A 14,977-nucleotide genomic window follows, 5' to 3' on the forward strand; every position below is an offset into this window, starting at 1 on the left:
CATAACAGTAGCAACATTACAGTTACGAAGTAGCAACAAAAATAATTTTATGGTTGGGTCACAACATGTGAAACTGTATTTAAAGGGCCAGAAGGTTGAGAACCACTGGTCTAATGCCTAGTTGGTAAATGACAGAGCCAGATTTCCAGCCAGATCTGTCTGATTCCAAGGCCCGTGCTTTTTGCCACTAAGCTGCAGCCTTTCCTACCTTAAGAGTCCTTAAGACTAGGGAGTCTCACAGGAGTTTTGAGTTGAGGGCCCTAGAGACCTTTTGATCTGAGATACAAAAATGGTCTAGTCTTGGGAATACAGTACAAGGGGCTTTATCTGTTTTCTCTTCAGGGTGCTGGCTGGTGGCTGGTGGAGTGGGGATTCCTCCTCAAGGGGGCTCTTTCCATGCATGTTGTCCATGGTCCCTAAGAGTTCTGGGTTTCTGCAGGTGCCTTATGCCATCTGGAACTGAAAAACTTTGCTGAGGCTATGAACTGGTGTGATGAGGGGCTGCAGATAGATGCCAAAGAGAAGAAGCTTCTGGAAATGAGGATTAAAGCAGACAAACTAAAGGTTAGTGGCAAAATCAGTAGCCACTTGGCATTTAATTAACATCAATAACTTAAACTTGCATTCCCCAGATTGTGTCTTTTTGGTCATTGTAAACTTTTTCTTCTTTAAAAACAAAAATCAAGAACCAAAAAGTTCTGACCAAGACGTGTGAACCCTCATCAGGCAGGTCCACCTTTTGGACCAGCATACAGAGACCCAACAACCTTCCTGGATGACAAACCACAAGAAGTGTTGACCCAAGGTCTGTCTTTAGCTGCCACAGAAACAGAAACAAGGATGGAAAGAATGTCAACATGTGCTGACTCTACAAATGACAAGAGTAAAAAGGAAGAAACAGAGCCTCCTGGAAGCGAGTCAAGGGAAGAGACCAGAGATATATTAACTGATATAAAGGAAGTTAGAGATCAGCTACTGGAGAGAATTGATTCTGTCCTAGGTGCAATTGATAGGTTGGCCAAGTTAAAGGAGGCTAAGTTTAAATCACTAGAGACAAAAGTAGGTAAGCTATAGACTGATGTGTCTTTTATGTATTCCAGAGCAAGGCAAGGTACTCCTCTAACTGGGAGGTGGTATCCAAGTCTTCCAGGTGTAACCAACCCTCTGCTTGCTGTCACCATTCCTTTTGCTCCTCCCTCACATGCGCAAAGCAAGCCTCTTAACAAATGGGATGATTGGTAATTGTTCAACAAACAACAAATTTAAATGCCTAATAAGACGCTATAATATCTTTACTTCAACTGGACAGTATCCTGCCATGAGATTACATCACCGCTACATGCTGTGTACAGTACCACTATTATGAAACAATCAATTAAATAAATACATAAATAAGTAAAATAAGAATATGTTGTAAAAGGAAGAACGAAACCAAGAGAAGAAAGGAGGCAGTTTCAAAAAAGACCGAAGAAAAAAATCAGAAATTGCTGGAGGAGGAAGAAAAAGACATGCTCTTTCTCTTTGTTGTCTGGAACTTTAAGCTCTACATGATACCATTGGTTTTGTTGTTACTGTTGACGTGGAACTACTTGATAATATCAGGGAAAGATAACAGGCAATGTGGTATAGTAGTGGAGGACATGCTAGAGGATGAGGAAGAAGATGACAAGGATAAGAGACTAGATAAGCAAAGTGGTATATTCATACCATAGAATATTACTTGGCAATAAAAAGGAACAAGCATTCCACTGGTGGGATGGGAGGGAGATTGACTGCAAAGGGGCATGAAGATACTTTCTAGAGCAGCGGTTCTCAACCTGTGGGTCGTGACCCCTTTGGGGGTCGAATGACCCTTTCACAGGGATCGCCTAAGACCACCAGAAAACACATATATAATTACATATTGTTTTTGTGATTAATCACTATGCTTTAATTATGTTCAATTTGTAACAATGAAATTGGGGGTCACCACAACATGAGGAACTGTATTAAAGGAAGGTCGAGAACCACTGAAGGATTGGAGTATTGAGTACTCGGTATAGATTTGTCAAAACTTACTAAACTATACACATAAAATTTGTAAATTACACCTCAACAAAGTTGATTTAAAAAGAGGGAGCAGCAAGCTCCATAGTTCAGGGCTCCTCTGCTCTGACCTGGTGGTTATTCCACTTTATGTGGGCTGCTGAGACCCCAAATTTCAGGTGAGACAGCCATATCCACCCACTTGCATCCTGTAAATCAGAACAAAACATGAGAGAGTCCAAGTCATCCTTAATCATCCATCTTAATCATTTTCTAATGTGGACCAGACACTGGTCAAATGTAACTCAACTAGGAAGACAGTATTAGACATAGTTCTAGAGGTGTCCATGGGTGGGGCACTTTTGATAGTGTAATCAAACTTGCTAACAGCAGAAAGGATTTTTGCAGCTCTCTTGGCAGACTCGATTGGAGAAGGAATGACCAAGAATTATCAGCCACTGTCTCCCTGAAAGGGTAGGCTTTGTTCACAAGAAACAAAAAGAACTGTTAGCCTTTGTGAGGCATTTGTGGAGAGGATGAGGAATGGTGCTATATTTTAGAACGGGGCTCAGAAAACTGACCCACTGGTCAAATCCAGGCCTCTCTTGCACATTCAGTGAACTAAGAATGTTTTTCACATTTTTAAAGTGTTAAAAGTGTTATAAATAACAGCAAAACCAGATAATATGTGACATAAACCATACAAGGTCTGCAAAGCCGAAAATATTTACTCTCTGGCCCTTTACAGAAGGAGTTTGCTGATCCTTCTTAATACACAGTCTTGAGGGTAAAAGCAGTGGTCAGCTGGTTTGGGGTAGATTAGCCAGAAAAGGAAATCTAAATTATATTTCTGCCAGATTAAGTAGACTAGTGGCACTTTTCTGTCATCCTATATAATAAAAGCCTAATATGCTAAGTGTCCGGTCAAGCGGTCGGCTGTTCAACCAATCAAAGCGTAATATGGTAATTATATGCTAAGACTGCTCAACTGCTTGCTATGATGTGCACTGATGACCAGGGGTCAGACAGTCAACCCGTCAACCAGTCACTATGATGTGCACTGACTACTAGGGGGCAGATGCTCTGACCGCTAAGTTAGCTTGCTGCTGGGGTCCGGCTGATTGGGACTGGGTGAGACGGGCTGGACATGCCTTGGAGCCCTCCCACGGTCCCTCTTTGGCTGGCCAACCTCCCGCGTCTCTCTCCAGCCCCAATTATGCACTAGTGGGGTCCCTCGGCCTGGCCTGTGTCCTCTCAATCCAGGACCCCTCGGGGGTTGTTGGAGAGCTGGTTTCGGCTCAATCCCACAGGCCAGGACAAGGGAACCCACTCGTGCACGAATTCGTGCACCAGGCCTCTAGTGGATTATAATTGTGCAAAAGGCAGAGAGCCTCTGGTAAGTTTTGCCCTGGGTTTTCCCAGCCATACCAATGAAGCTGAAATGCCCCATAGTGGTATCCATTTGATGTCAATCTCTCTACCGAGAATGCTTTCTCCTTCATCTGGTGGAATGTTCCTCTTCTGTCTAAACCCGCCTCCTCAAAGGGGCAGAGTTGGTTACTCCCTCTTCTGTGGTTCATAGCACTTGGTTCACACCACCAGGGTAACACATCACAGGCCTTTTACTTGTCTGTCCACCCCCCACACTCCCCTGTAGACTGAATCTTTGGGTACAGGAACTATAAATTTTTAAATGTTTATTGAACATCCATCTTAATCATTCTCTAATGTGCACCACTGGTATCCCTTGACATAGGAGCCTGTATTGGATAGAGAACAGAGGTAGTGATTTTTAGGAGCAGACTGGGATAACATGAGGACGCAAGTTCCTTAGAGCTGATGCATCTGAATTTATTTTCAGCGGACTGAACAGAGGGATATAAGGAAAGCAAAGCTGAAAGAGCAGAAGGAGCAGAATCAGAATGAGGCTTTACTCCAGGCCATCAAGGTAAGCTCTCAAACCTTAGGCCCTTATGGTCTTGCTAAACCCAAGAATCCTGAGGTCTCTTAGGAACCTTTCTTGGGATGAATTTGTTCATTTTCTTCCTGCTTTGATAAAGTTTCGTGATGAAGGGGCTCTGGAGTCAGACTCCCTGAGTTCAGTCAGCTCTCCCACTTGTGTGCATATGTTGGTCTCAGGTAACCTATACTGAATAGTTGCTATGGGTTAAGCATCATTTAATTTTCACAGTAGCCTTCTGAGGTAGGATTTCTTGCTCCTGTTTTGCTAGCTGATGGCATAGTCTCAGAGAGGTGAAGAAACCTCACATGGCCAATGTGTCAGAGCTGGTCCTTGCTCTTAGCCACTGTGTTCCACTGCATCCTGAAAGTCTGAATTTTAGGATGATTTTCCTCTAACTATGGCAACAACAGCAATAAGTTCTACCTCCCTTGCCCTCTCTTCACTGTGTTTTAATTGAATGTAGTCTGATCCAAACCCTGCTTTTTACCTGGTGAGCCTTGGCTTGCTTGGTCTTGGTCTTCACAAGGGGACATAAACACCTGCTATGAAAGTGTGGGGTAGGCTCTTAGTTTCATTCTTTGGTGAGTTAAATTGTGCACCCATTTAAGTGACTTCTTGATTTTGAGAACTTCACACTACTAAGATGCACTTCACTAGTCCCTCCTCACAACAAGCAATCTGCTAACATGTATTAACAGGCTAAACAAAATGGAATTCTCCCGATTCGCCATCTGATTCTCATTCATGATGAGGGATTTTTAAAAAATATATTTTTATTGATTTCAGAGAGGAAGGGAGAGGGAGAGAGAGATAGAAACATCAGTGATGAGAGAGAATCATTGATTGGCTGTCTCCTGCACGTCCCCTGGGGATCGAGCCCACAACCCAGGCATGTGCCTTTGACTGGAATCAAACCTGGGACCTTTCAGTTCGCAGGCTGAAGCTTTATCCACTGAGCCAAACCAGCAAGGACCACAATGAGAGATTTGATCATTTTTTAAAATGTAGGATATTGGAATGCCCAGATATTTGTACACAGACCTTACTTTGGTTCTCTCCTTTAGTCTAACACTGCATCTCAGAAACTTCACTGTATAAAAGACAGTATATACACAAAGCCATACATACTATATTTTAACAATAGCTTAGAGTAGGGGTCAGCAAATGCAGCCCTGCCTGTTTATGGTACCTATGGCTGTTTTCACACTACAATGCCAGAGTTGATTAGTTAACTTCAACAGAGACCATTTGACCCACAAAGCCTAAAGTATTTCTTATCTGACCCTTTAAGGGAAAGTTTGCCAACCTCTGATTTAGGAGATGACATCAAAGGCAATTTGAATCGCATGTAATTTTCCTCTCGTTTGTAGCCTTAGGAATCTCTACACACACATAAGAGGTGACTCCATTATTCAGACCTTAGATTTATCCTTATTTCCATAAGACAGTCAAGATTAAGTCAATGTGCATTATTTTTAGTATTCCATGTCCTAGGCTAAACTGAAGCACATGCCACACTCTTCGCTCTTGATCTTTTTGTGCACATGTTCCTTGGGGTGGAATGCCCTTCCACCTTCCCCCATTTCTACTTCTCTGCCTTTCAAAGTCTTTGTTGAAGGCCTAGCTTCCCCCAGTCACCTCCAGCCCCCAGACTGAATTAATTATTCATGGGCGGCAGTTCCAAAGCTTTACTTCTCATTGTATATTGTACTTATTTCTATAGCTAGCTCCCCACTAGACCACGAGCTGGTCTTGAGGGCAGGAACCATCTCTAGCTCATCTCTATTTTTGGTAGATGTCCAGGGAAGTTCAGTTAAACAAGTGATGCCAGCTATGTGCTAGGCCTCAGGGATAATGACAGTGAATCAGGAAGCTTGCAGTGTTATGGTTTCCCTTTTTGTGAAATGGGTTTGCATCCTTCCACACAGTAAGGTTTCTGTCTTTACCCCAGGCTAGGAACATCAGGCTAGTCTCTGAAGCTACCAGTGAGGATGAAGATTCTGCCTCAGAAGGTCTAAGTACACTCCTGGATGGGCTCAGCTTTGAGAACCCCTATGGAGCCAGGCTGAGTGTAGATGACCAGGGCAGACTGAGCTGGCCTGTGCTCTTTCTGTACCCGGAGTATGCCCAATCGGACTTCATCTCTGCTTTTCATGAGGACTCCAGGTACTTACTTGCCCAGGAACCCTGAGCTCTTTCTTGCATGATCTTTTCCTGTAATCTCTGCAGGAGGGACAGATGGATTTTTGGTTGAAGGAAGAGAATAGTGTAGAGGGTTTCAGTCTGTCTGGTTTGGCATAATCTCAGTCCTATAGCTGATTTCTCCCTTGCTAACTAGCTCTGCAATGATAGACAGTCTCACCACTGTACTGATGGGGCTAGTAAATATAACACTGCAATACAGTGTTTGTACATATCTGGTGAGATATGAAATCATTGTAGGTAGTAAATGCATAGTAATTTAAATGTGTATTTATTAGAAAAAGTATAACTAGCAGTTTTAACATGTGATTTCCTAAGATTAATGCTTAGAATGTAGCTAAGTGTGAGGAATGTTGTTAAGCTTGAGTCAGGCTTAAATGTAAAGAAAATTACTTTAAATTAAAGAAAATTACTATGTCATAATAGGACAAGTGATACACATACACGTTTTGGGCACTGTTGTCAAAATGGCTTACATCTGCATTTCGTGTTTCATACATTCTTGATATCTCTGATTTGGTGTCTGGGGACTGTGATGTGGGAAAGTAGATCATGAGTTATTGATACCCAGAAAGTGCATGTTATATCCTTAGGTTTATTGATCATCTAATGGTGATGTTTGGTGAAACACCCTCCTGGGACTTAGAGCAAAAATACTGCCCTGATAATTTAGAGGTAAGAGAAATTTTATTTTGTTCCTTTATGGCAGCGGTCACCAACCTTTCGGACCTCACGGACCACCATTTGGCGACCGCTGCTCTATGGGATGTTTTGAGGGGGGAGGGGGTTCATTGCCCCTTTTTTTTAAAAAAAAAAAAAGATATTGTTGAAAGTATTACATATGTCCCCTTTTTACATTCATTGCTTTTTAAAAAAATAATAAAATATACAGAACCTAAACTTTATCATTTTATATTCCACTAGTAGCCCTGCGCACAAATCCGTGCACCATAGCTCGCTGCCGCCCTCCAGTAGCTGCCCCCCTCCCCATAGCTTGCTGCCCTGCCCTCTCCTTTCGCTCTCTGCCGCCCACTTGTAGCTTCCCGCTCCACCCTCCTGCTGATCGTGATCCAGTCGTTATATAGTCGGTCATTACGCTTCGCGGCGTAATGACCATTTGCATATTACATCTTTATCATATAGGATACTAGAGGCCTGGTGCACGAAAATTCATACACGGAGTGGGGGAGTCCCTCAGCCCGGCCTGCCAGCTTTCACAGTCTGGGAGCCCTCAGGGGATGTCCTACTGACAGCTTAAGGCCATTCCCGCAGTCTGGCCTCCCTCTGGCGGGGGGGCAACCAGGCTGATCAGGGGGAGGCGCCATCTCCATCACCCTGCTGCTGTGCTGCTGCCACTGCCAGCCACCTGCCCTCGGCCCTCGCAGCCACCATGGCCTTGTCAGGAAGAACATCCAAAAGACATCCCGTCTATCCAGTCTAATTTGCATATTACCCTTTTAGGTGCCATCCCCATCACCCTGCTGCTGCTGCTGCCGCCACTGCCGGCCACCTGCCCTCGGCCCTCGCAGCCACCATGGCTTTGTCAGGAAGAACATCCAAAAGACGTCCCGTCTATCCAGTCTAATTTGCATATTACCCTTTTATTAGTATAGATACTTATTAAATTATATATATGTAACTATTATTATTCATTATAGTTAAGTAGCATTAAGCACATTCACATTATTATGCAACCATCACCACTATCCATCTCTATTTTCATCATCCCAAACTGAAACTACCCATCCTATATAATAAAACCCTAATATGCAAATGACTGAATGGCGGAACGACCGATCGCTATGATGCGCACTGACCACTAGGGGGCAGATGCTCAATGCAGGAGCTGCCCCCTGGTGGTCAGTGAGATCCCACGGGGGGAACACTGCTCAGCCAGAAGCTGGGCTCATGGCTGGTGAGCGCAGCAGCAGTGGTGGGAGCCTCTCCTGCCTCGGTGGCAGCGCTAAGGACCCCTCGGGGGATGTCCGCCTGCCACGGGAAGTGGGCCTAACCCGGCAGGTGGACATCCCCCAAGGGGTCCTGGACTGAAGGAGGGTGCAGGCCGGGCTGAGGGACCCCCTCCCCCAGTGCACGAATGTCGTGCACCAGGCCTCTAGTTAAACAATAACTGCCTATTTTCCCTTCCCCTAGAAACCACCATTTTACTTTGTCTCTATTAAACTTGACTACTTTAGGTACCGCATATGAGTGGAATCCTACTATATTGACTGTGGGACTGGCTTATTTTTCTTAGCATAATGTTTTCAAGGTTCATCCATGTTATAGCATGTGTCAGAATTTCCTTTTTAAGGCTGAATAATATCCCATTGTTGGAATTAAAAAATAATCACAAATTCTCTATTAAACTTGACTACTTTAGGTACCTCATATGAGTGGAATCCTACTATATTGACTGTTGGACTGGCTTATTTTTCTTAGCATAATGTTTTCAAGGTTCATCCATGTTATAGCATGTGTCAGAATTTCCTTTAATATCCCATTGTTGGAATTAAAAAATAATCACAAATTACAGTATAAAGAGTCTGTCTTCTAACCATTTCAGAAAGATTCCAGCTGATCCCCCATCACTCCTGAATACTTCAGTGTCTATTTGCCACAAACAAGGACATTTTCCTTCATAATCCCAATCAACCATCAAAATCAGGAAATTAACTTTGATACATTGAATTGTTAGGGAAGGGAAGGCTCATAGGCCTGGGCTTGAGTCTTGGCTGCTCTGTTTATTGTCTGGGTTTCATTGGTGAGTTATTTCCCTTCTCTGATCCTGGTTCTATCTTTGGCAAATGGAGCCGATAATACTGTTCTTAGTATCATTGTGCAGGACTGAGTGCTTTATATTCCACAGCTCTGTGCAGGAGGCATTCAGCTAATAACAATCATCATCTCTTTAACTGTTCCCTAGACTGGGCCTGAACATGCCTGGTGCTGCTGCAGCCATTTGTATCTCACTCCCACTCCTCCGTTAATCTTGCAGGTCTACTTTGAAGATGAGGACAGGGCAGAACTGTACCGGGTGCCTCCTAAGAGCACCTTGCTGCAGGTGCTACAGCACCCCAGGTGAGTCTCTTCATGAGCCTGAGTACAACAGGGAAGATGCTCACCCACCATTCCAGGGATCCAGCCATGTTCTCATTCCACTGTTAATTGCCTCGTACTTCCTACCTTCTGCCCTGGACATAAAACAGTGAGATGGCAACCATGGAGACTGGCCCAGCCATTTGCCAAACAGGTGGCAGTGTGATGACTGAGCTCATTGCACTGCAGCCATGCGCCCTCAGACTGGGAGATGTGAGTGGGACTGGTCTGAGGAGGAAAAAGCTGCCTGTCTTTTGTATCTGAAGATAGCTGGGATGGCCCTACTGCTCCCAATTGTGCCTTGTCCCCTGATTTTGTTATAAGGAAAGAGCATTGGCTCTTGAAGCCAGACACCATTGTTTCATGGCTGTGTGATTGTAAGCACACGCTGCCTCTCTGGGGCTAGTTCCTCACCTCTAGAATGGGAATAATAACTCTTGCCTACATACGTACCAGGTATTTGAGAGCTGATGAGAGAGTAGGAGACAAAGTGCTTTTGTAAACTGTAAAGGACGGTCTTGCTCTAAGAGAGCACCTTCCTTAGTAGCAGTGGCAGCCAATTGGATTTGGCAGTTGTCACTTTCTTCTGCTTTGGGATGTACCTAGACTATAAAGAGTGCCCTCGGTAGATGTGTAAGTTGATTTTGGGGCTACTTTCCCTGAGCTTTGAGCAAATGCTCTTGCATTTAGGTTCAAAGAGCCTGATGTGTTAGGGGAATGAAGGTGGTTGGGTGTGTGGTGAGAAATGAAGCTGGAGAGCTAGGTGAAGGCCTTGAGTATTCTGCCTAAGGAACATGATCTTTATTCTGATGGTGGTGTATGGAGCCACAGGGTAAAATTTATGCAGTAATATACAATTTTTTTTAAAAATTATATTTTTATTGATTTCAGAGAGGAAGGGAGAGAGAGAAACATTGATGAGAGTCATTGATCAGCTGCCTCCTGCATGCCCCCTATTGGGGATTGGATGCGCAACCCAGGCATGTGGCCTGACTGGGAATTGAACCATGACCTCCTGGTTCATAGGTTGATGCTCACCCACTGAGCCACGCTGGAAAGGCAAGTGATTTACAGATTTTAAGTGTACTAGTCGATGTTCTGAGCTGAAATAGGGGATGGATTTGAGAGAGGTTTAGGAGGCAGATTGGATGGGAATTGCTGATGTGGTGACCGACTCAGTAGGCGTGTCAGCTGCTCTTTATGCTTCTGTTTTGGGTTGACAAGCAGGAGGTGAAGATTTCTTTAAATATGATCAGTGACTTCTCTTGGCAGTATTTTTTCTGGCCCCAAATCTCCTTTCTATTTTATTGACAAATTCTTAGCTGCTTATTTTCTCAATTGTTAGAAAATTACTTAGATTCTTTAAAGGCCCGAGTTCCACTCTCCCCTATCTCCAAAAGAAGGGGGTAGGGGGACCTAAACAGAAAGCAGACTGATTTGTGGAGAAGACCAATTTCATGCTTCTCAGAAAATGTAAATGCTGTTGGAAGTCATTGCTTTGTAAATGACTGGTAGAGACAAGAGGCTACCCAGGACAGGTTTCCGGAAATTTCAGTCCCTGGACTGGAGCCAAGATACAGGCCCCTCTGTCCAAATCCAAGCACATTGGGTAATGCTGACACCCCTCAAGCTGGGAGGCCAAGGCCTTGCCTGTTTCTCCAACCTGCCCCACTCCGTTTGCTTTATGCCCAACAACAGCAAACATTCTCATGACCCACACTGCATGGCTTTACGTCCTCATCGCAGCCCCTTATCCAAATTAAAGTCAAGCTCAGACATGACATTTCCAAGAAACCTTTCCTGATTCCTCTTTCCCATAGAGGGAAACACACCTCGGGCTAAGGCTGCTCCTCACCAGTGCTTCTACAGTTGTCCCTTGTTGTCCTGAATTGATTATTTATCTCCCTCGCTCTTGGTCTTGAGAGCAGGGACAGTGGTTTTTGTTTGTTTTTTAATCTGTTTTCAGCACAATGCCTGGCTTATCCTGGGTATTCACTATTGAATGAATGAAAGCATGTTCTTGTAGTTTTTTATGTCATGTTTAGCCACCGACACTCAATGCTAGAGGACTGGCCCAGAGGTTCTGGCTAGGTTATAAGGGGGTGGAGTCATGCTAATTTGCCAGATTTTTAAACAACCCAACAAATAAATATGCTAACTTACATTTTAATGTTGGCTCACATCCAAAGGTTCACCTTGAATGTTGTTGGGAAAGCCCATGGATGATTAAGACTGCAATTCAATTCACTCCTCTCTTTTGTTGTATTCACTGCAGGTACCTTGTAAAAACCCTGACACCAGCATTTTTGGTCTGTGTGGAATCCTCTCCTTTTTGTAGAAATTATCTCCGGGGGAGAAAGGTGCACCAGGTAAAGTGACTGAGCCAGGCTGCGGAGCCCGGCCACCTGGATCTCCTCCCAGATCCGCCTCTGCCTGGAATACAGCATACTTGAGTCAGCTGGACATACTCCTAGAATCCACCACTTCCTTTCTGTCACCCTGGAGACAGTCCTTCCTCACACTGTGGGTGGGGAAGAGCTGCTGACTTCCCGGAGCTGCAGCCTCTCTGATCAGTGCTGAGCCTCAGCTAGTCTTCATTCTCCTCTGTTGATACAGAACTCTGCTTTGGTCATGACATCCTTAAGGACTCTGAGCTGTGCTAACTACCAGCCTCCCTCTCTGAAGGGACCATCTGTTGCAGTTACCACAGCAACTGACCCAAGGAACTCACTGGGCTGAGTCAGGATCTAGTGACTTGGTTCTGAACCTTTGTGGAGTTCGAGGCTTTGGAGAAGCTACCCCTCAAACTGCATATATACAAACCATGCAGGTAATTTTAAGGCACTAAAGCTGAGCCTGACCTGCAGTTATTTCATGAGCATGGAGGGTTGCTGTGTGTGGATACTGAAGATACCTTGGGGTAAGATGGGGCCAGGAAAGCTGGGTCCTGTTTCTGCATCTGTAAACACCTACATTCTGGCATCCTCCAGAACCCCTAAAAGGTTTGACAGTTTTCCTGATCTTTGCAATATGGAGGGCTGTGATACACTTGGACAGTGGACTCTGCATTCTTCCCCAGTTTTTCACATTTTAGGATTTTGTGCCTTTTAAATTGGAAAACTTTTTGGCATGTTGAGTCACTGTCATAGTTGTACCTAGAGGGCTTTGTATGTCCTTACCTGTAGCCATGTGACTTCTCGCAGTGCCCATCCCTTCCCCCTGAAGAGCCATGGTGTGGAAGGTTCATGTTCTTTTCCCTTTACCGTGAACACATATTTCCCAGATTAGGGCTGTTCCTTCAGCTTGGGTACCAGAATGGTAAGCCATGTGGGGCACAGCTGCAGCAGCTGCGCTACAGCCACCGATTGTAACATGAATGAGGAATAAATGCTTGTGGTAATGGCACTGAGATTTGGGGGTTACTGCGGCAAAGCTAACTAATACATCATTAAACTGAAACCAGCTGCTGTCCTTAAAATGTACTAATGTGAGGTTTTGTGCCGTGTGCTTCCTTGTCTTTGAAGGGCAACTTGGTGTGGATTATTTACAAAGACCACACTGCTTGTGGCCAGGAACTGAAGTTCAGCTTCCATCCTAAGCCGGCTGAGGCCATATTGAGCCATTCTCCCTTGCTTCCCAGCTAGAGACTCCTGCTTAGTTCTCTTTGTAAGAACTCCACACTTTGTGCAAGAGGCCTGACGTTCAGTTAGCAACAACCCATGGAAGCTCATAGAAGCCTTGAGAGATGCTGGCCTAACAGGAGTGGACACCAAAGTGGTATCTGAATGTGGGGAGCCTAAAGGTGCCACCCCCTTCTGCTGGCCCACATGCACTACCCACCTACCTACCATATGCAAAGGGCTAATTGGCCTAACAAGGGCAGCTGCCATTTACCAAGCACGTGTTGTTAGCCAGGCACTGTTGTCTGCATTTTACTGACCGGAAAGAGCTGGGAGTATGAGGATGGTCATACTTGCACAAGGTCACATGGCTATCAAGTGGCCCAAGAAGTCTGACCTGAGTCTCTACTATGGGTCACTATGATATAAGCCATTATTTTATTTTTTTAATATATTTTATTGATTTTTTACAGAGAGGAAGGGAGAGGGATAGAGAGTTAGAAACATTGATGAGAGAGAAGCATCGATCAGCTGCCTCCTGCACATCTCCCACTGGGGATGTGCCTGCAACCCAGGTACATGCCCTTGACCGGAATCGAACCTGGGACCTTTCAGTCCGCAGGCCGACGCTCTATCCATTGAGCCAAACCGGTTTCGGCAAAGCCATTATTTTAAATCAAATAAAGAACCTTGATTTTCTTCAAATGTTCCCTAAATTTGCAATAACATCATAAAAATATTTTCCCATTTTCCATATTATAGAAAACTATCCATAATTATAAAAATATTTTCTAACTTTAAAACAAAGCTTTAAGCCCAGCCACGTGCTCAGTGGTTAAGCACCAACCTACGAACCAGATCACAGTTTGTTCCTGGTCAGGCCACATGCCCGGGTTGCTGGCCAATCCCTGGTAGAGGGTGTGCAGGAGGCAGCTGATCTATGATTCTCACCATTGATGTTTGTATCTCTCCCTTCCTCTCTGAAATAAATAAAAATATATTAAAAAATAAAAAAAATAAGAAAACTTTACATACCCTTGGATGCATAACAACCCATTTGAAAAAGCATTCTGGTGCCGTGGTGTAGAAATGGCAGGCCTGCCACTCAGGTAGTTAAGGAAATGACAATTTCAGTGGATTTCTGCAAAGCTCTTTATGGATATAGCCCAGCAGGTGTCTCTTCCATTAAAACACAGAATATTAATGGAGCCCTTGATTTACATCCTAAGCTTGATTTACATGATGGTTTTGTTATGCATCAACCTTTGTCCCCAAGTATTAATTCTGCTAAATATTTCCCAGCCAGTTGCTTCTAGATCTCCCCAAGGAATGAACAATGATAATACAGCCGGTACTTGTTGTTTTGCCAGCCTTTCCATTTCATCAATTTATGGAAAGGTAACACTGGCAACTTCAGGAAGGAGAAAGGTACACAATTTGAATATTTCAGTCTCTCCTCTAAGGAGAAAAATTCTGCAGGCGCTGCTTAGTTCTGGCTGGTGGCATTCCCCAGGAAGCTTGTAAAGCATCACATCAAGAAAACAAGATCCAGGTCTGAATATAAAGTTAGCAGCAGCACCTGAGCTCCCATTGGGGGTGTTTCCTAAGTCATGTGGTGTGAGGGAAGTGTTTTGTGAGAGCACAGTAAGGGTTAAGCATTATACACTAGTATCCCATTGCGCGATATCGCATGCAGTAGGCCACCCGCTGCCTAGCGGGAACCGCAGTGCGCCACCGGGAGCTGCACTGCTTCCATGGGAGCCGTGCGGCTTCTGTGTGAGGCAGAAGCGAGCCACTGGTGCCCATGGGAGCCAGGAGGGACCTGTGCTGATTCCGCAGGAGGTGGGAGGGAGCCACACTGCACACCGTCTCCTCTCCGGGCCTGCACTCAGCCGCAGGCCGGCCCCCCTGTCCCTGTCCATGTCTGTTCCAGCTCTGGCTGTCTACGCTCTGGGCCTCACCTGAGCATGCAACCTACTCCTGTCCGGTTGTGACCCATTATGGCATCCCGGCCTAATTTGCATATTTCCTCCTTTTATATATATACTAGGGGCCCGGTGCACGAAATTTG

The 14,977-nt window shown here is 44.8% G+C and overlaps 1 protein-coding gene across 1 annotated transcript in view; it reads left to right on the forward strand.

Annotated features, from left to right (window-relative positions):
- TTC4 (tetratricopeptide repeat domain 4) overlaps positions 1–12,759 on the forward strand; it is a gene marked incomplete at its 5' end in the record, with an annotated part of 21,759 nt that extends 9,000 nt beyond the window's left edge. Inside the window, 6 exons of the mRNA XM_014549752.1 lie at positions 440–564; positions 3,887–3,973; positions 5,940–6,154; positions 6,784–6,865; positions 9,186–9,268; positions 11,562–12,759. Of these exons, the coding sequence (XP_014405238.1) occupies positions 440–564; positions 3,887–3,973; positions 5,940–6,154; positions 6,784–6,865; positions 9,186–9,268; positions 11,562–11,664 (695 nt within the window). The remainder of the gene's footprint in view (positions 1–439; positions 565–3,886; positions 3,974–5,939; positions 6,155–6,783; positions 6,866–9,185; positions 9,269–11,561) is intronic.
- Positions 12,760–14,977: the final 2,218 nt, after the last annotated feature.

Source organism: Myotis brandtii, unplaced genomic scaffold (assembly GCF_000412655.1).
Source record: "Myotis brandtii unplaced genomic scaffold, ASM41265v1 scaffold57, whole genome shotgun sequence".
In the NCBI taxonomy this organism is placed as follows: Eukaryota; Metazoa; Chordata; class Mammalia; order Chiroptera; family Vespertilionidae; genus Myotis; species Myotis brandtii.